The sequence below is a fragment of the Rhipicephalus microplus genome, chromosome 5, assembly GCF_043290135.1.
Source record: "Rhipicephalus microplus isolate Deutch F79 chromosome 5, USDA_Rmic, whole genome shotgun sequence".
Classification (NCBI taxonomy): domain Eukaryota; kingdom Metazoa; phylum Arthropoda; class Arachnida; order Ixodida; family Ixodidae; genus Rhipicephalus; species Rhipicephalus microplus.
The window spans coordinates 72,588,572-72,608,325 of record NC_134704.1 but is presented as its reverse complement, the minus strand read 5'-3'; the positions used below and the strand labels follow the sequence as shown (position 1 = coordinate 72,608,325).

Here is a 19,754-nt window from a genome sequence, read left to right as displayed (position 1 = left end):
TGAAGACAGTCGTTTTAAGAGAACGCTGCATACAATATTACGTTGCACGTCCACTACGCAATATTTAACCTATTGTAACACTTGGCAAGCAAGTATTTTGTCTATTTAATGCGTAAAAATTATTTGTGGTCTAATAATGACCTTAAAATTAAAAACTGTTTGCACGTGTTCACAAAACAGCTAGCGCTCTCTTACGGCTTAAAACTGCAACGCCACAGATTACCACAGAGACTGAAAAAGACAGGCAGTTGCTTATGTGTGGCGAGCGGCGCCGATATCAGCGGAGCGCGGAGCCTATGGATTCCGCATAAACACGCACGGTCGAGCTGGTTAGCCGGGCGCGCCTGCTACACTGACAGGTAAACGTTTACGCGAACCCGCAATCAGTGCGGACGCTCCACCACGAGTCGTTGATAAAGAATTTATAGCTGCAGGCCTGATTTCTTTTCCCCTCCCCGCCCATTCGCGCAGGGCAGTGGAGGAGCGAGAGAAGACGCAAGGTAGCGGCTGCTGCGGGCGTACAGCGGGCATCGGAGTTTCCAGGTTGATTGTTTCAGGTATTTACCTTCCGTTCTATGTTCCCTCATGCGCGTGCTGCAGTGCGAAACGTTTTTCCCGCAGGAAGGAAACCTAATAGGCTCGTGTTGAACACCCTGGGAAACAGTCTTTCTCGGAATGTGTCGGTCCGCATTTAGACACCGAAGATCGATATGTATCTCCCCGTCCGCGGTCTTCCAACCTGCGGTGGAAATTTGTCGGGATGGCCAATTTGGTAGTCGCGGAATGCAGCCGCATAGTGCGCGTGACGCGAGTCTGTTCTACGGACGGTTTTGTATATCTTCACGCGCTCGGGTTCTCCTCTGGGCAGTGACGCAACTTCGGTGGGAGCGGCGCTCTCTTTTGCCCGAGGCTCGGTCGAGCGAACGCGCGCGCGCTTTCCGTATAAACGTTGCGGCTTGACATGTAGTGGAAGGCCGCAGGAATGGTTGCGGTCCGTTGCCCTTCGAGCAGCGACAAAAAATTACAGTTGTTGCAGCCGGTGCACAGCCAGGTGTTTTCGAGTTCGTGACTGCTCTCAAGAGATCGCGTGGGCGATGTTTTTATTCCGCAACGGAAACCTCTATCGATTTGTGGTCGGTCAGGTGAACTGTTCTATTTCGGCCGTGATCAGCCGCATTGGCTCGACTACATCATGTTCGTGTGATTGCTTGGAGGGTGCGAAAACCCGACGGAAGCTTATTATTTTTATTGCTCCTCTGTGACTGAACCCGCCTAGTAGTAGTGATGGTGGCGCGCTTTGCGTGCGCACAATTGCGAAGGTAGTTTCCTGCCATTGTCTTTGATGCGGCAGATCTCTTTTAATTTGTTTTTGTTTTTTTTTGCCCAGGCCAGCCATGGACCTTAATTTCAGAGTTCTGAAAGAGCCCAGGGGATTTATCCGAGTCCTGCAGTTCGTAAGTGTGATCTAAACCTTGTTCACTTCAGTTGCTCTGGCGCATGTGTGGATGGTCTGACTTACTGGCTGATATCGTGACAGTAATGCTGCAGAAGCCGTGTTGCTTTTCGTTTAAATTTTGTTATCTTTCCCAGGAGGATTTTGCATCAGATCACATTGCAGCATTCCTGTTGTATATTGCTAACCATTAATATTCATGTTCATCACATCGTGTACTGTCTTGCAATTTTTCGTATTCGCCACTCTTTGTGCAATAGCCCTTCAAAGCAGCAGTATGTCGAAATGAATATGTTAAAATGGTTCCACATCTTGCTGTATGTTGCATCGCTTTGTGAAATCATGTGCTACGCAAAATATTTTGATGCTCTCAGCATGTTTTGCTCAACTTGATTGATAAGCACTAGCCAATTAATGATATATAATAAAACACCATACATGTACCAATAAAATTTTCAGTGGAGGACCAATTAGAACTGTTCGACCAGAGCTGTTTTCGAAGTGTATGCGACACTTCTACTTAGGACCTCAGAGCTTAATTACGATCAATTTAAAGTGTTGTTTCCCAGTATCAATGTGTGTAGTGATGTCAACAAATGTGGGGCACGATGATGGCGCCTGGCAGAATAGAACCAATTCATTTGTGCCGCACCTAACTGTTTATGTTATTGGTTGCGCTGCACATAACTTTGTTGCAACTTGGTTTGACTGTTGTTGAAGCTCTAAAGTGTGCTTTCACAAGCTTGCCTTTAGTATTGGAGTGGAACAGTGCAAAAGACCAGGCACACAGCACACACAACAGTGTTGCATATATGTATTTCTCTGCCTGGACTGTTGTATGTTGTACCAACATGCCCAAGCAACCACTTGTCTTTAGCATGCTTGAGTGGTGGCCTATCTTTGTCCAATTTATTGTGCAGGTATTTTCCATATTTGCTTTTGCAACCACATCTGGCTTTGGGACCACGTCAATCTTTTCGGTTACCTGTAGCGGTTCGGGAAGCCCATTCAAAGTCAATGTCCAGTTTGGGTATCCATTCAGGTGAGCCAAAACTAGCACAGTAATGCGGCATTGTTATTGATTTAGTAAGCATTTGTTTCTATGTCCACTACAGTGACTTTTATCTACACTTTCATACGATACTGCATGCTAGTTTGCCTGCAGGCCAGCAGCCGGTTGTTTTGCTGAACGTTTCAGAAAAATGATGGGATTTCGTTTAGGTTATGATTTTGTTTTATTGCTTTAGGCTAGGGCTTCTTAGTTTATTATCTTTTTTCTAAACCCCATCAGAGCTGGTGTGCATTGGTGGAAGTCAGGGGCGAAGCCAAGGGTTTTTTTTTTCCGCAATGGCATAGAAAGCGAGAAATGGCCATTTTAAGGGGTTGCCCCCTTCGAAAATCAAGGTTGCGCCCCCCCCCCCCCCCCCTTTCCCCGAAAAATATTTCTGGCTACACGCATGGTGGAAGTGGCATATACGGATAGTTGTAAAGACCCAAAAGGGTACGACACAAAATATCGCAGTTGAGATGGGATTGATTCTCGTGAACATGTGTACATAATCTGTGCCTGATTCAGCGCTATACACTCGCACCTTGCAACATCGTTATCGTGCAAGCCGAGCTGGAGTGGACCTCTAAACTTTGGGGATGCCATCGATGGGCCGAATTCTGGTGCTTAGCTAAATCATGAAGCCATAGTCCCCATTGCACTATTGCCACGCTTGCACCTGCAGGCTACTATTCGGTGGCTACTTGAAGATCTGTGCTCACGGTGAACATCCGGAAGCCTCAAGAAAGTCTTTGCCACCGGGCGACGGTGACGGCAACAACATTGCGCTCTGCATGCAAAAGATCATGCAGGCAGTGCGGAAGTACGTCACAGTTGGGCGTGCCATTTCACATGCTGCGTGATGTTAGATGCCCATTATGGCTTCTCGTTCTTGGAGCTCTTGCTAAGTGATCTGTATAATAAGCAGACTGTAAATAATTGTCTTGTGTGCACTACAGCAAGTGGTATTTCGTGTTGTGACTGATAGGCCTCCAGCAACATTTTACAGCTATAAAATAAAATACCATACCAAAATTTTTTGTCACTACTACTTTAATTAAGAAGTAGTGTGTGGTGTGCAAGCAGTGCCAAAGTGTGCGGGAAGATGGGAGGTTTGAAACAATTCCAAAAAAGAAATCCTCATAGGTAAATGTTAAAACAAAGGGCCTTATTGTGAAGAGAACTTTTGTTGGAACACGTTTTATTGTTTGAAAGATGGTGGCTTCACGAAGTTGCTTGACAATGAATAGCCAGCTCTTCGGTAAGATTGCGGATTCTGTGTTGCTGTCGTAGTCGGCTCGTCTCCTGCTTTCATGAAAAATAATAATTGTTGGTGTTTTGCATCCCAAAATCGCAACATGATTGAGGGATGCTGTAGTGGAGGAATTTGGAAATTTTGATTATCTGGTGTTTCTTAATGGGCACCTAAATAAAAGTGCACAGGCATCTAGCATTTTGCCACCATCAAAATGTAGCCACGATGCCAGTGATTCGATTGCATGACTTTTGGGTCGTCGCTCGAGCGCCATGGCCTCTATACCACGGAGACCGGTGGCCACTGAACATGGTTTTAATCTATCACACGATGCGCTTGCCTGTCTGGACCCCACTTCACGGTGAAAAGAATGTCCATCTCAAAAGTGCCACTAGTACGAGCAGTCAAAACAAGCCACATAACAAACAGCTGGACAAAACAGCAATTAAGGAGAGCTTCCCATTGTGTGCAGCACAAACCTGCCTGTCTATGATGTTGGCAGCGCTTGTGGAACAACTGAAATGTTGCAGAGAGACCCTGGAGCTACTAGATTTGTTATACTGATGACTATGTTGCAAATTTCTGCCAACTCGGACTAGCTCTCACTTTTACATAAAACCCTACTGAAAAAATACGTTCGAGGCTACGTTTGCCACCAATGCACAGCCGGGGGGGCTCCTCTGTATGCAAAAGATTCTAATAGTACAACCACCTTTAGTTTGAAATTTAGGTGTCAGTGCACCTTTAACATTATGAACGTTTTAACGTGACAAGTGATGTTTAACGCAACGAAGCACTCATTTTGTAAAAATTCCTGTGTTGGTGGCGTCGGCGTCTTTCGTTGTGAGCGGAAAAGCAGCGTTGGCTGTGAGCGAAAATTCGAGGTAGGTGCAAAAGAAGATAGTGCATTTGCACTTGACTTTCCTTTTGTCACAGTTTAGGTCACCCCCAAGAAGTGTGTGCGCGCGGATATATATTGCCATCGCGTTCATCTTCTAAAGGTGAAGCGTAAGGGCCCACCAGTTTTTTAATGAATCGTTGACTTTTTTTTTTTTTGCATGCAGGATGAGCTACTTCCCCTTCCAAGTGCCCCATTCCTGCCCCATCACACCCGATGACACGCTCGACAGCATTGAGCTGCCCTTCAACTTCGCCAGCAATGCAGAGTTCTTTGTTGCCACGGGCGTGCTGTCGTTCCTCTACTGTGTGGGCATTCTTGGCATTTACCTCTTCTCCAGCAAGATGTATGCAGAGAACCAAACTGTACCGATTGTGGTAAGTCTGCAAATGATCAGTGCTTGTTAAATGAGATGGAATATATCTATTCACTCTACAAATCAAACAGGGGGGGGGGGATCGATAGAGTGCTTGTTTATCTGCCACACCCGACCTAATAAAGCCAAGGAAGGTATATGTGACATTTATAGAATTTAGCAGTAGTATAGTAATTATGAAATAATGCAAAATAGTTAAAGTGACTGACAAATGAACTTGCTGCAGTTAGAGACTGCAGAATAACTGCTCCAATGCTTGCTAATTGAGCTACAGTGGCAGTCCGGACTTTCACTGTGCACTATACAAGAATCAACAAGTTTTCATTGCTGGATGTTTGTTAAAAGTGCAGTTATTTTCTCTTTCAAAAAGACATAGTGTCAATGGGCTTTGGACTGTTGCTTCTCGGGCCTTTATGTGTCTCGTTCACATGCTCTTTCACTGAAGCAGTGGCTAAGAGTTGGCCGAGTGGGGCGGGAGTGTTCTGTGTATCGATCCAGTATGCACATAGGTTTGCAACAGGTGCGCTGTCTATGAACCGTAGCTGCTGCTATTCGTAGTCCATATTCGTAGTCATAATCATAAAGTGGTTTTGGGACGTTAAACCCCACATATCAATCAATCAATCAATCGTAGTCCGAGAGAAATTCAAAAGACGGGCAGAATCATGGGTAGACTGAAAACAGAGGGAGAAGCTGCATCGGAGGGGTGTAGTTTGGTCTAGGAGACTCGTAAAAAAGCCTTTTTGCAGAGTTCAGACACTATTCTGCCTTGTTGAGGATTCTCGGTCACCCTTGGCATGTGTTGGCAAGTCACGTGCATTAACTGAAAGACGCGTGTGTAACTTTCAAATTATGAGCACGTTTCATATATGACGCAGACGTGTGCGATGCATACATGAACCGATCAATAAAACCTCTGCAGATACTGTTGGAGGCCTGCGCAAGTTGAATGTGCTCACATGCATCGATACAAAGCATACACGGCACCTTTAGAACAGCAGGCCTGTCAAGTGCCGAGTTTGCAGACTTACAGAATGGAATAAATCTAGTGCAGGAGGATGGCACTTTAGGTAAATTGGTGTTGCATAATGTTTTTTGCGAATGAGCACCAGTTGGAATGATTGATGGAACCAAGAAGGTAACAAAGACTATGGTGGGGAAAGAGGTTTAGCTCGTGTGTATACCTATAAAATAGCTTGTCGCAACATAAACCACTTAGACTAACGGTTTCATGTCGGATCATTGTAACATCACGTTATAAGCGAACAAAATACAGACTTGTTTGCAAGAAGCCTGTAACCAAATTTTCCTTGCCGCTGGAGTTGTAAAAAACACTGTACTCGCATTTTTGCATGAAGATATCTGAATAACAGAGATGCCCAGAGATGAATACTTTTTTTTTTTTTGACAAGTAAAGAACCACGTTTTTCACGAATTTTTAAACATTGACAGGTTTCCTCAAGCCTCTGAAAATTGCGCAGCGCGAACTGTTTGCTTCTAAATTAATCAACACTAGTAACTACTACTGGGTTTGATGTTGCTTCAAACCAAGGAGTTGATAATAGCTCAAGCCTAGTTGACTTATCAACATATGTGTTAAAACGGCACAGCAGGAGTTTTTGTGTAATTGTAACACAAAACTGATAATGTTTTACGGACAGTTCAGTAAAAAATGTTGTACAATTTGGGCTTGTTGGCATGAGTATCCCATTGTTACTGTGCAGGATCTCGGACTGACAGCACTGATGTCGCTCTTCTGGTTTGCGGGATCGTGCGCCTGGGCCCAGGGAGTGCGAGACGTCAAGTATTACATGAGCCCTGACAACATTATAAAGTGGCCCGCCATTGGCATCTGTAGGGATATAGATAAGGCCCGGTGTGAACAAGAGGCAAGCGGAAGCTTCGCTACTCTCAACGTGTCTTTGGTGAGTGTGCAAGGACGTGTGTTGGCACCTATTGTAGGCGTCAAGAAGGCAAGTTCGCCTGTCGAAGCATTGGCTCCAGCGACACCTCGTGTACTTATTGTACTTAGCGACACCTCGTGTACAGCGACACCTCGTGACAATTATTTTTTTTTCATCTGGCGATGATATTTGACATACACTGGTGTGTGCCCGGATGGGGCCCCAACAGAAAGGATGGCATAAAGCAGTATAAGCGAAAGTATGCACTACAGTAAAAGCTCATTAATTCGGATTTCACGGGACCGGAAAAACTGTTCGAATTAACCGAATGCCGAATTAACGAATGAACAGGGAAAACAACATTTAAAATCAAGCTGCAGAAGCATACCTTTATTTGTTGAAGTATTTTGTAATTGTCGTCTGCGTTTTCGCGCAGATTCTGGCTGACATCACAATTATTCTTAACTGTTACAAATGGCCAACAGCATGCAAGCTGTCGGGAGTGTTCAGGCGAGCGTCCTCTAATATTAACAGCGCCTTCCCGTGAGGTGCGATGAGGTCGCGGCTGTATCTCCTCGCATGATTCTTTATCGGAATCGTGGTCTTCATGGGCGCCCGTGACATCATTAATAATCTCTTGATCGGTCAGAAGACCACTCGTGGCGACACCATGATCAATCGCGATGTAGTCCTGAAAGGTCACATCTGTGGGAAGGACAGCATCGAAAGTCGGGCAGTCATCGTCGGTGGACTCGGCTGACACCTCCTCGATGCCATCGTCAGCTACTGCTGCATGCTCGGGCCTCACGCCAAAAACAGTTGGCGATGACTTGCGGCGGAGTGTTTTTCCACACGTGGGCGATGGTGTGCACTGCGCCGAGTAAGTCCACTTGATACAACTTTCCAGCTTCTGAGCATAGGATCATTCGCTCTAGCAGGTGCTTGCAGTACTGCGACTTCACGTAGTGAATGATACCCTGGTCCATCGGCTGAAGAGCAGACGTAGTGTTGGGCGGCAAAAAACTACTTTGATGCTCTTCAGTTCGACTGTACAGTTATGGGCACTGCAGTTGTCAACAACCATAATTATCTTGCGGTCCTTCGACGTGAAGTGCTGGTCCAACTGCTGCAGCTAGCCGCGAAAAATGTCCGATGTCATCCATGCCTTCCTGTTCGCTGTGTACTCGACAGGAAGGCTTTTGACGTTCTTAAAACAACGTGGCTTAAACGCCTTCCCGACGACAAGTAGTGGCAAGCGCTCCGTGCCAGTCATATTGGCGGCAAGAAGCACAGTTATCCTTTGCTTGCACTTCTTGCCACCAATGCACGCGTCCCCTTTGAAAGTCATTGTCTTGTCAGGCAGAGCTCTGAAAAATAGAGCAGTTTCATCTGCATTGAACACGTCATGTGGTTCATATGCGGCGATGTGCTCCAGTAGCTTCACATTTCTCCACTCGGTGGTCACGCTTTCGTCAACACTGGCCTTTTTGCCGCACACACTCCTGAAGACAAGTTCGTGTCTCTCTCGAAACCTCGCAAACCACCCTTCTGACGCTTTGAACGATTCAATGTTCATCATTGCAGCGTACTTCTCACCTTGCGCCATGATGAGAGGTCCGCTCAAAGGCAGATGCGCATTGCGACAGTCAGTAATCCACCGGAGCAAAGCTTCTTCGAGCTGGGGATGAGCTGCGGTTCGCAACCGCTTTCTAGAGGCATGAAACTTCTCGCTTTCGAAGGCTTGTCGAATCTGTTATTCATTTTTCATGTACGTTCCCAACGTGCTCTGCTTCACGTTGTACTTGGTCATAACCTGCTGTTGCGATTCGCCGTTCTTCAGTGCTTCCAAAATTTCCACTTTAGTCGCCAAGTTCTTTGCGTCGTAGTTCTGCCGCTTTTTCGGCGTTGCCATCACTCTAGCGCACGATGGTGGTGGCATGCAAATACGGTCACAATAAAAAGAGAACTCCGCAAGAAGAGATGGTTCCGACACGACAACACAAGGGAAAATGGCATCGGAAACGCTGAGTCACGGAGGAAGGAAAGGTAAGGAGAGGGCATGCCCAGCCGGCGCAGGGCGTAAAAAATGTGGCGAAAATTGCATCACACGCGGCCATATTCACTAGGCACAATGGCGGCGTTTTGTTATTGTTGATGTAGTGCGATGCAGCACCGTTCAGGCAGTCCAGCGGTGGTGTGCGCGTTTTCATGGGCCTCGCACCTAACCGTGGCGTACTGCAGGTGTTCGACAGCATCCATTCTTTGTGCCGCATTGTTAGCTACGCGATTTTCCCCCGGTGGTGGTTGTAACCAGGTGTCGGAACTAGAAACCACGGAACGAGCGCGCGTATACATACTCCGAATTTGCAGCATCTGTCAAAATGATGCTGAAAAGCCATCATAGAAGATAACGACTGTGCTCAAAAATTCGTTCAATGAATGCCTTGCAGGTTAGTGACAGTTATGTGGTGTTGCTTCCTATGACGACGGACGATGCATTTGCGGTCCACAGGCCCTTATTAAGACTGTAATCTAATCATGCTTTTCATGTTCCTGTACAGTTACCGGTTGACGGTTAGCGCTGAGCTCTGTTCCAGATAAGGAAGACAGAAACAAGCGCCTTCTCTTTATTTTCCTCTAATGACTAGCCACTTACCCTGTAGACATCTTCCCTCGCATTTGGCTGGCTTTCCCTGCCGTCCTTGGGGGCTGTGTTGACGCGTGAAGCTTCCCGCAGACCTTTTCTCACGCATTCCTTCGGCTAACTTTCCCACTTTTCGCCCTAACGCGATCCTGGTCTCCATTCTCCGTAGCTACTAGTGCGCGTGAATCACACTAGAGACGTATTCCCACGCACTTTCGGGAGGTCTTCGCTGCTTTCGTCCTAATAAAATCATGGCCTTTGGGATATCCGTAGGAACCAGTGCGCGTAGGACAAAAGAGGGGCGAAAACAAAGAGGCCGGCGCAAACTCAACGGGCTGGCACTCACACAAGCTCCACCGACGCCGACTTTACTGGCATAATTACGGACCTCCGGGTTTATTGCAGGGAAGAAATTTTTTTTCTTTTTTTATCGTTGTGTCTACCCCACAGCCTGACCGAAAATTTCATAAAACCTAAAGAGAAGCGCAAAAGGGGAAAAAAGTGATCTGAAAGAAGCTGTACAAATTTCGGTGCCTGGTTCGTCGCGCAGCAATGTCCGAAATATAATCTTTTTCACAAAGAACACATCTAATAAAAGCGTAACGTGCAACTTGCCGTGTTTATCATTAACGCCGGCAGTGCAAGAGTACAACAGCCATACGCAGAGATTTCGTCAACCGTATCGCAGCAAGACAGCGTGTTGAAATCCGTTCCGTTGGTTTCGGATAGCACCGACGCACGCGGCGCGCAGGCCACATGCTTTTTGAGACAGAGAGGGAGTCGCGCCTTGTGCTTCGCATTCACATGTAAACAAGAGAGAAGTTGCCTAGTCAATATGGCCGACTTCCGGCTTCATCGCGGCTTTGCAACGAGTGACGTCAGGGCCTCTCCTTACCTTTCCTTCCTCCGTGCGCTGAGTGGAGAAGAAAGAAGACGCCGACGTTCGGTGACGCTGCGATCGCCCCCACTAGTTGATGATGATGGCGATGCCACTCAGGTTTCGGTTTCACTCCAGTGGTGCCAGCGCTGCTTTATCACACTTTTGTGTAGCAGCAGCCGTCAGCATTTGTCCGAGTTAAGCGGTGCGGAGCCGAATTCCGACGAAATAACAAAGGTTTGGTCCCATAGATTAACATGCACTTTGGCCGGGACCAATAAAGCCGTCCGAATTTCCGAGTTAACGAGTGTCGAATTAATGAGCTTTTACTGTACTGTGTAACATAGTCGCTGTGTTTACTCTATGCCGAAGCTAACTCATGATATCACTGGAGCCTTCACCATGTTTTGCAGTTCTCCGGTTCGTGAAATGCGGCGTAAAGACCGACTGATGTTCCGTGAATGGCACAATTACTTTGACCTTTTGCAGCTCTGCTAGTATACCTCCTGCTTCAAAGAAATGTGGCTACAAGCTTTATAATCATTGTGTTCTTGCTAAGTTGTGCACGTGGGTGACTCGAAATTTCTGCCAGACTGGAGTGTAACTGGCCGTGGCCAGTTTAAGGACGCACTCACAGTGGCCAGTTGCAAAGGTCCAATAATTGAGTCACTAGTGAGCGGTTACTCTGGTTATAAAACAACGAATAGCTGCCCACAAAATTATCTTTCCAGCTCTGCAGCTGGAGTTCAAGACCTGGTGAACGAATCAGCAGTGCGCTATGGCGATGTGGGCTGTGATGCTTTGTTTTAGTTGGATGCTTGCGCAGTTTTCATATTCTCGCATTGCGAATTTCTGCACTTTGGTTCGGTGTGCTCCGGCTGTTGTCCTATTTATATACAGTGATGCATATACTTTCTATTGCCAGCAGATGAGTCCAAATTGTCTGATTTTTCCTAATTAGCAAGGCTGTTACTGTAATACGCGTAGGTATTGGTGCAAGAAGGCGCCATGAACTTCGAGCACATTTCCACATTCAGCTGTAGGGATGAGCCGGTAGAACTCGTTTTCGCGAGTAGATTCTCAACGAGCAGTATGGTCTGTTATGCGACGTCTGTGTGGCTGCCATCTTAAGTGTTCTCACCGAGTTCGGAAATACATAGAAAGGCAGCCTGCTGCAGGCACACCTCTTCTTCTTTTACAGATCTTGGGATTCTTCAATGTTCTTCTTTGGATGGCTGGCTGCTGGTTCGTCTACAAGGAGACCAGCTTTCACGGCCAGCGCCAGCCGCCCCCTGTGGGTGGGGCGGTGCCACCATTCCCGCAGTCCAACACCCAGTACCCGCCGCAGTCTCCACCACCGATCCAGAGCCCAACTTTTGGGACACAGTACTGAGACCCAGCACACATTAAGCTTACTAGTGCGCCTTGGCAAAACCCCGCTGGTGGAAGGTCGTGCCTGGAGGGTCCGAGTTGAGAAAAGCGTGGAATTGGGGTGTAGTACACCGAGGCCAACTGGCTTGACGTAATGCTCCTTGGAAAGTTTGGTGCATTTGTTAAGACAGACCCTTTGAATTGATAGACGGGGTATCTACGAAAGCTAGACGATATGAGAAAGGATGTCAGTTTGGTGGCACTTGTGCAGACAGTGGGGGTGTGAATGCAGGCAAGTTATATTCACTGTGCTGGTGCTCCTAACTTTCTCTCTTAAAAACATTGAGGTTGGTACAGTGGATAGAGAAGTGCAGGTGTAAAGCACCTGCCTCCTTTTGTCTTGCCCCATGCTAGTCACATGAAATGAGCTCTACGTGCGTGATGTGATTGGCCCAGTCATCTAATGTAGGCTGGCACTGAGGCAAATCTGAATTTTTGCGAGAGCACAGTCGCCTATTGAAGCTTATGCAATGTAAACTTGATGGCGAAATCGCAATGCGACATTCCAGTGCATGTGTCTGCAAAAACTTGCTCTTGCCACGTTAGCAGACATTATGTTGTTTCTCGCCACCGCCATGAAGATCGTCATAAAATGGGGGGACAAACAAAAGGAAGAAGAGGAAGATAGAAGGGAGGTAAATGGCACGAAAGTTTAGCTTGCTGGCTAGGCTGCCATCGTAGTGTTTGGAAAAGGAAATTTCGTCACGAGAGAGCATTCGTGCCACCTTCCCTCACTTGGGGTTTTGCCGGTGTGCTGGTGGTTGTATCGACTCTTCCATAGGCTGGCCCATTATATTTACACTGCTTCTTTTATGGCATACTGATGAATCTGAAGAATAGAGACTTCTTTTCTTTTTCTTTCTAAAAGCTGCTAAGTCTGTTAAAACACTGAATTGGGTCTAGTTGCTTTGCTTTAGGAAAGCAGAAACATACCTCTGCAAGTGTTTTGACATTTGAAGCTTATAAACCGAGACAAATGGCATCTAAGATATGCTAACCGAAGTGCATTCACAAAAGTTCCGTCACTCTCAATGTAAAGTAGCAAAATCCTCACAAGCTGATGTGAAGCTTGCCCATTAACATTTCTTTTGGTTGTGCTTTCTCAAGGCTGTTTTGCAGAATGGATGCATTTATTTTATTTTTGGCTTTTGCCAGCAGCTGCCATCATGTCATGCAGACCTACTGCTTGTGCTCTGTAACATGCAATGGTTATTATTGTTTCTGTAACATTTCATTTGCAGACATTGTTCGGATAAAAGAGCAGAAACTAAATGCCTGCTAAACTTGAACAATATTTTGATGTTGTGTGTGAAGCATTCAGCCTTGAATATGATTTTGTTGAGCTACTAAAGCTAAGAGCTTATACAGAAGCAGATTGTTGTCCAACATTCTTTGCCTTTTGATACTATGATGTTGAGTGTTGCATGTTTTGTTTCTACTACTTCATTTACGGCATGCCTGAATTCTTACCATTTCTGCAGCGTAGTCAAACACAGACTTGTATGTTTTTTTCTCACCTACTTATAATTAATATAGTTTCAGGTTGTTATAGTTGTGGAACTGAAGAAAGCGTTCATAGTGCTTGTTTTACACTGTGCAGTTGTCGTACAGTTCATTTTTTGTTGTTTTTCTTTCGACATAGCAATACATACAGACTTTGTATGATGGAATGTTATAGGCCTTGCCTCTTCAGCCACTTAGGTCGTGAGTGTGGTTCGGGATGATAGCACAGTTAAATTTGAGACTGCCTGTAAATTGGTTTGAAGAGTGGACCTACTTTTAAGTATGTGTGTGCGTTTGTATACATTATTGGAGATCAGAGAACAGTGTTTCTCTGGGTTCTCACCCTTAAAGTCTGCTTTTTTTTATGTGAAGTCCCCTCAACTGCCTATGCAGTTTATGAACAAGAGCGCTTTTTAGTTATGGCAGCAGAAGCTAAGCTGGCTCCGGCTTGCGCCGGCTTCCCTGCATAGAGTGACGAGCAGCAGACTATTTAAAGGGTCGCTCATTAGGCCTGGACATCACTAATATGTTCTCTCAGGTAAACGCTAGCTGGAGCTCTCCTCTGTTCTTTGGGAACGTTTGAATAACATGTTTTTCTTCGTTTGAACAGTCAGTTTCTACAGTCTCAAGATGAGCATGTTAAGGACATTCTAATGAGTTTTTTTTTTTACATAACAGCACATGTTTTCACTTTAGCATTTATTTCACTGTTGTGAAAGCCTAGATAACCATTTGGTTATACTGGTGGGAAACAATGTGAGAACTACGTAGCTTGCATTCGTTGCAAAATAAGTGTTTAGTTGATGTAAATAACTTCATCTAAATCTCTTTTAGAGCTGGGGCGTGTAAACCAGTGTAATGTTAACTCTGCATTCTGAAGACCAGACGCCATGTTTCTTTCTCTGTAGCATTCGTTTACTTAGAAACATTGCACTAACTGCTCTCTTCAGTTTATCATGCAAAACATGTGCGAGGTTGCTTTGCGTCGGTCAACTTTTGACGAAGCACACGAAATGGTTTCGGACTGCCAGTTGTTGGTTTTCAGCATGCAGTGTACGAACATTTTTGTCACTTTCGAATTGCAATGCAAAAGTGTGTGCCGAAAGAGGTGCATTAGACTTCTGTCCCTGAATCTTCAAGCTTGAAACATGCAGGCAGAACACCTTAAACTGGTTTGCCTAACGCAGGATGATGTTTAAGGGGCCCCATTATGTTTATATGGTCAACGTGAGACTACTATGTTACTTTATATAGGTTGTGATTGTATTACTCAGGTTTCTTTACTACGAAGTTAACTGTTCACTTTAACAGTGTTTTTTTTTTTTTTTCGGTTATGTATGTAGATAAGCCGTAGCAGACATTTTATTTACCTCGCGTGTTGCACATATACATTGCAAATCAACACTGTTGTGGCAGATGTTGTGCGACTGTTGTGATGACATTGCTATTAATATTGCTATTAATGTTCAGTGTACTTACTTTTGGGTGCATCATGGTACTCTTGTATTTTTCTTGTATGGAGTGTTACTTTTAACTCTGCACCAAGTTTTTTCGAGTTTGCAGAGTGGTTGGCAGAGAATTCGTTTTTCACAGTGGGTCTGAAAAAATTCTATCACAAATACTCACACATGTCTACTTCAGCTCCTGTGCAAACCTGTTTTTTTTTTTTTTTTAGTACAAGCACATTCTATATTTGTTTTTTATAGCAGTTTTGTATGCTGCCGAAAATCTTCAAAACATGGCCTCTGCATATTGGTGGCCTTATATTACCACAGTTTATTTATTGCCTGTTTGATGGAGGGCAAAAACAAGTGCTTATTAGGCATACAAAGGATACAACATCCATCAGTGTTTCCCATGTAAGAAAATCAGCCTATGCGTTTGATGTGTGGAGTCAGAAGACCAATAACACATGCACATTTTGTTGGCATGTGGCGAGTTAGTCTGCATTTATTTTTTCTTTGCACGTTGTGTTAAGTGCAGATATTATATTTATGTCATTGCTCCAATGATCTTGTGTGTAGTGCAGATTTGCCAACCTTTGAAGTTTGCGGAATGGAAAGAAAAATGTAGAAGGATCTGCCAGGAAGAACATGTGCATTGTTTACATACTCATTTGAGGAGTGCATTTGTTTACCAAATAGCATGTTTTTTTTTTCACGTATATGACATTGACAGTGCAAACGAAGGTGCTTGTGTTTATTTGGTGGTCTTGTTTGTTGAAAGTTCAAAATCTGGTGCCATCTGTGTGACACTTGTACAAAGGAAGCCAATATATATAGATATATATATATCCCTCTTTTAGCTTCGCATTGGTGAGTATAACCAATGAAGAGCCAGCAATAAGCAGTGGCTACCGCGTAGGCTTTGTCGCTTCCATGCATGGTGTGGTGGTGACTATATATTGGGATTTCATTGGTGTTCCTACTCACAGAGGCTCTATAGAATTGTGCTTGTGTACATCTCATTCTAGCACGTTACACGGTATTGTTGCATTGGAAAGTATCAATTGATTGTGAAATGATATAATCCGGTGAATGGTGGCACTTATAATCTTGGTGCCATTTCAAGCAGAGTTGGTGGGCATAAACGAAAGGCTTGTGTCGCTGGAACACTACCGCTGCGTTTCTCCCGGCATGAAATTGGACTTTATTGGCCAGTGTGCTGCTGTGACCGTTAAGTACAAAATAAGTGTTTAAAAAGTTGTTTTGGAGCTCTCAAAATTAGCCGCACTGCAGACTAGGCTCAACTTTACGTTGCGAATGCAGTGGCTCTTGAAGGGTGTTGCTCCTGAGAAATGTGAAAAATTATGGTCAACGTAAAGAGTGTTCATTTAAAATGAAGCTATACATTGTTGCAAGCTGAAGTCGCAATTTTGTTCTTTTATTTTTCCTGCCTGCAAGTAATATAATTGTCTCTTTATTTTAGTACCTTGTGCTACGACCCAAGAAACTTGATGTTTGTAGTGGCTGTCATACCATCAGTTATATCCTAAATGCTATGCTTGGTGTAAATTGGCATAAAGGATAAATTGTTGTGGGTGCAGTTCTGGACATCGGCTTTATTTAGTGGCATAACCTTTAAACCAAGCCCCCCAAGCCTTCTGTATCTGCTACTATTGACAAGATACAAGACACCCTGTTAGGCAGAGCACATAAGACTATTGCTGTTTAGGAACTGTGGTACTTTAGCGTTGTGTAAAAATGTGCGTGTGTGTGGATGTGCAAGAATATACACGTGAGTGAAGAAAGTGAGAAAGAACATATACGCCATATACCGCACTTCTTTTTGAATGTTAAACTGTTAAGGGGGCAACTGAAGTAGCAATGATGGACTACTTGATGCACCATGCAGCGTTAGAATCTGCAGCTATTTTTCTGCCCTAGCCTAGCGAGCATTTTTGCACGGTGCGTGACCTGCGATGCTCCGAACACGTTGGCCACCCCTGCACGCACTGTAGCTTGCACATCTGAAACTGATCAACTGGCGCGTTTGACGCGGCCGCTAAGCATCAGTGGAGAGCCACTGCTTACTGCCACGCACACTGTGCTGCGAAACATCACCCGGATTGCCGTGCAGACCTGCATTTCAGTGCACTGGTGACTGTTTAAATAAAGAAGTGCTTGGTCGTGCCCCCTTTCCATGAACAGTTTATGGTTTGAGCGCTTCGCTTGTTTTGCGTTGAGTGGCAATGGCTGCTGTCTCTTTTCTGCTTTTGTATGTCTGTGTGGATGCTGTTGTTTCTTGGATTTCCCTGAGTTTCATCAAACTTTGCTCACAAGCATGCGTGTAGGGCACACCGGTCGGGACACTGCTCGCGTGTCCGAAAGAGTGCACTGCCAGCTCTCTTCTCTCTCTAGCTATCTCCCATGCTTGTTGTTGTGGCCTCTGCTGTTTCGGCCCGTTTGTGGCTTCACTACTTTGAAAACGCGCAGTGTGGATGAAGCAAACGCCGTGCCAGCCTGACAGCTTTCTTATCCAAAGGCGACTAGTTCCAACTGACCGACCATGATGTTATCAAAGTCCTACCGTGCTTCCATGCCTTGCCTAATTAATCTCTGTCACCTTTCCGTTTAGGAGAGACTGTGGCAAAGTTCGTGAAGGACATGTTCCATTCTCCCATTTTAGTTTTAAGAGCTTTATAATTATGTTATTCTCGTCTAGTTTCGGGTGGTTGGGAGTTCATGTGCTGAGCTGCTCCTTGTGGTGTTATGCAAGTGACCGATTACAGACACTAAGGATAGGTGCTGTCGATCAGCGACAGCTACAGTTTCCATGGCCTACACATTGTAGCAGCTTATGGCAACACCGTATAGAAACTTTGTGGTGCAACATAAAGAAGGTCAAGAAAGAAATGCATTTGTAAAAAATCTGGGAACATCCTTAAAGCACCATCTGTAGCTGCCATGAGGTGATATGCCTTAGGTACAAACTTTGAGTTCTAGGCATCTGATATCAACTGTGCGTGTCGCGAGGAGAACCTGTTTTAGTAATTGAATTTCACAAGTTTTAAGTGAAGCAAGCAGCATTTGATTGACTTGCTCCACCTGGTCACTCGTGCCAAGCGAAGTATCAACAAATAAAACGACTCAGGGAAGAATGAAATGCTCTGCAGATATCGACACTAAATGGCTTCTTTGGAGTACAATATAGGTGACTGCAATATAGGTCATTTCTGAATCGGAGGATTGTGTCAGTTTTTTCCTGGCTAAAAAAACGCTGGCTCCTACACACCCACTGGTGGTATTATGCATTTCACATCAAGCTTTAGTGCAGCAGTTTCTTGTTCCATGAGAACTGAATGAAAAGTATGCTGCCGTACGCCAGACAAACTGGATAGTTCTGGTTGGAAAAAATGGTTCTTGCATCTATACAGAGATCAAATAGGCCTTAAGCTGTGGTCATGCAGCATCAAAGTGAAAAGGAAGAAATAAGATGGGTTGAAGTAACGTTTTCCTCGTTGCTGAATATTTTGTTAGGCACGGATGGTGGTGGTGTTCTTTTTGGTTAGAAGATAGACTGTGCTTAGTTTAGACAGATTCTCAATGAAATGGTTGAAATGAGCGAATGCTGCACTAAAGCTTAGTAATTTATTGAAGGTACTACCAGCACTTGCTGCAGTGTAAAATTTTTGGCATGATTGAGCTATCTGTCTGACCAGTTAGTTTACAGCCGCTGCCATAACAGACCCACTGGTCAACATATTTGCTTCTCCAAAGGCATGCCATAGTGTTGTGTAAAGTGGTTCCCTAGCAAGACACTTGTGCACACATGTAAATTTACAAAAGTAAATGTTAGCGACTTGGGGTCTGCAATGGAACTTTCCGCCAGCACCCGTGTTTTCTTAATTTAAGGTTTTTTTTCTTAATTTAAGTTGACATTTCCTCTCTTGTGAAGGGCAATCTACTAGGTGTGCCACTACACCGCATGCGTATATACAGTCTTCACAGTATGTGTTGTGTGTGTCGTGTGCCTGAATGCCATAGAAAGAGCAAAGTTATTGCATGCCGCTCGTCCCTTTTTTTTTGTGTAAGACCTCCCATGCGTGACCAGTGTTCAAAGCTGTCTCAGAGGAACCTGTTACTGTTGACACTCTTGAGAGATGTACATAGTACATAATGTAAATGTCCAAGAGAATATATTACTGGAAATAAAGCTTCGAAACGTGAACTGTTGTAGATGTGTTACTCTGAACAGTCAATAAAGTTATTTCAATCCGACCCGTATGCTGGAATTTCAGAAGTGAAGTTTCAAGGAAGCTGTAAGTGAAATGTACAAGCTATGGTATTTTGCGTCACTACTTGTACATGCTGGCAAGGTATGGTCACACCACCTGCTGTCTCTAGGATTGGTCGGTTGTGCTGCGATAGTCTCCTGGGTTGGTGTGCCGAGAATAGCCTGGTGTTGGAGATCGTGTATTACTAAACTGCTTTTTTACTGGTGAAAGAAGCGCACCATAAACCCGTGGAAAGCAAGCAAACGGAGGTGGTGCTTTGCGAAAAAAAATTGCACTCTTGTCATATTTTTGCGATATTCGAGCACTTTCTATCGTTTTACTGCAATTCTACAGCAAAAGCTGTTACGAGATAACAAGGGATGATTCTGGCGCCGTAATTGGCCATTGTCGCTGGTGCTCATAACCGCTTTCGTGTGAAGTAAGAAAAATAAATGATGTAAGGTGGTTGGAACCTGGGTCTACTCTATAGCAGCTCGGTATTCTAATACAAAGACATGCCAGTGTTCAAAGCTGCTTCGTAAAAAGACTTTATAGAATGTCATGTCACAAAGAAACCACGTTAGTATTAATAATATCATGTGATAGGAGAGAAAAAAAACCAGGCGTCGCACAATACAAATTGCGTAAC

General features: G+C 44.8%; 1 protein-coding gene across 3 annotated transcripts; it reads left to right on the top strand.

The window, feature by feature from the left end:
• Positions 1-216: 216 nt before the first annotated feature.
• On the top strand, positions 217-19,059 carry LOC119174422 (synaptophysin-like protein 2). Of its 3 annotated transcripts, none has more exons than XM_037425314.2 (7): positions 217-359; positions 472-557; positions 1,388-1,454; positions 2,374-2,495; positions 4,821-5,031; positions 6,755-6,955; positions 11,657-19,059. In XM_037425314.2, the coding sequence occupies exons 3-7, from the start codon at positions 1,395-1,397 to the stop codon at positions 11,846-11,848; spliced, it is 786 nt and encodes a 261-aa protein (XP_037281211.1). In that variant the 5' UTR covers positions 217-359; positions 472-557; positions 1,388-1,394; the 3' UTR covers positions 11,849-19,059. The 3 variants fall into 3 exon arrangements, with proteins under 3 accessions (XP_037281211.1, XP_075751783.1, XP_075751782.1); XM_075895668.1 differs by having other exon boundaries at positions 312-359; positions 477-557; XM_075895667.1 differs by lacking the exons at positions 217-359; positions 472-557 and adding an exon at positions 642-1,319.
• Positions 19,060-19,754: the final 695 nt, after the last annotated feature.

Excerpts from the sequence above, each read along its gene's own strand:
- LOC119174422 (XM_075895667.1), top strand. The coding sequence starts at position 1,285 with ATGGTGGCGCGCTTTGCGTGCGCACAATTGCGAAG. Across the intron at positions 2,496-4,820 it reads CAGTTTGGGTATCCATTCAG|GATGAGCTACTTCCCCTTCC; the intron begins GTGAGCCAAAAC and ends TTTTGCATGCAG. Across the intron at positions 5,032-6,754 it reads ACCAAACTGTACCGATTGTG|GATCTCGGACTGACAGCACT; the intron begins GTAAGTCTGCAA and ends GTTACTGTGCAG.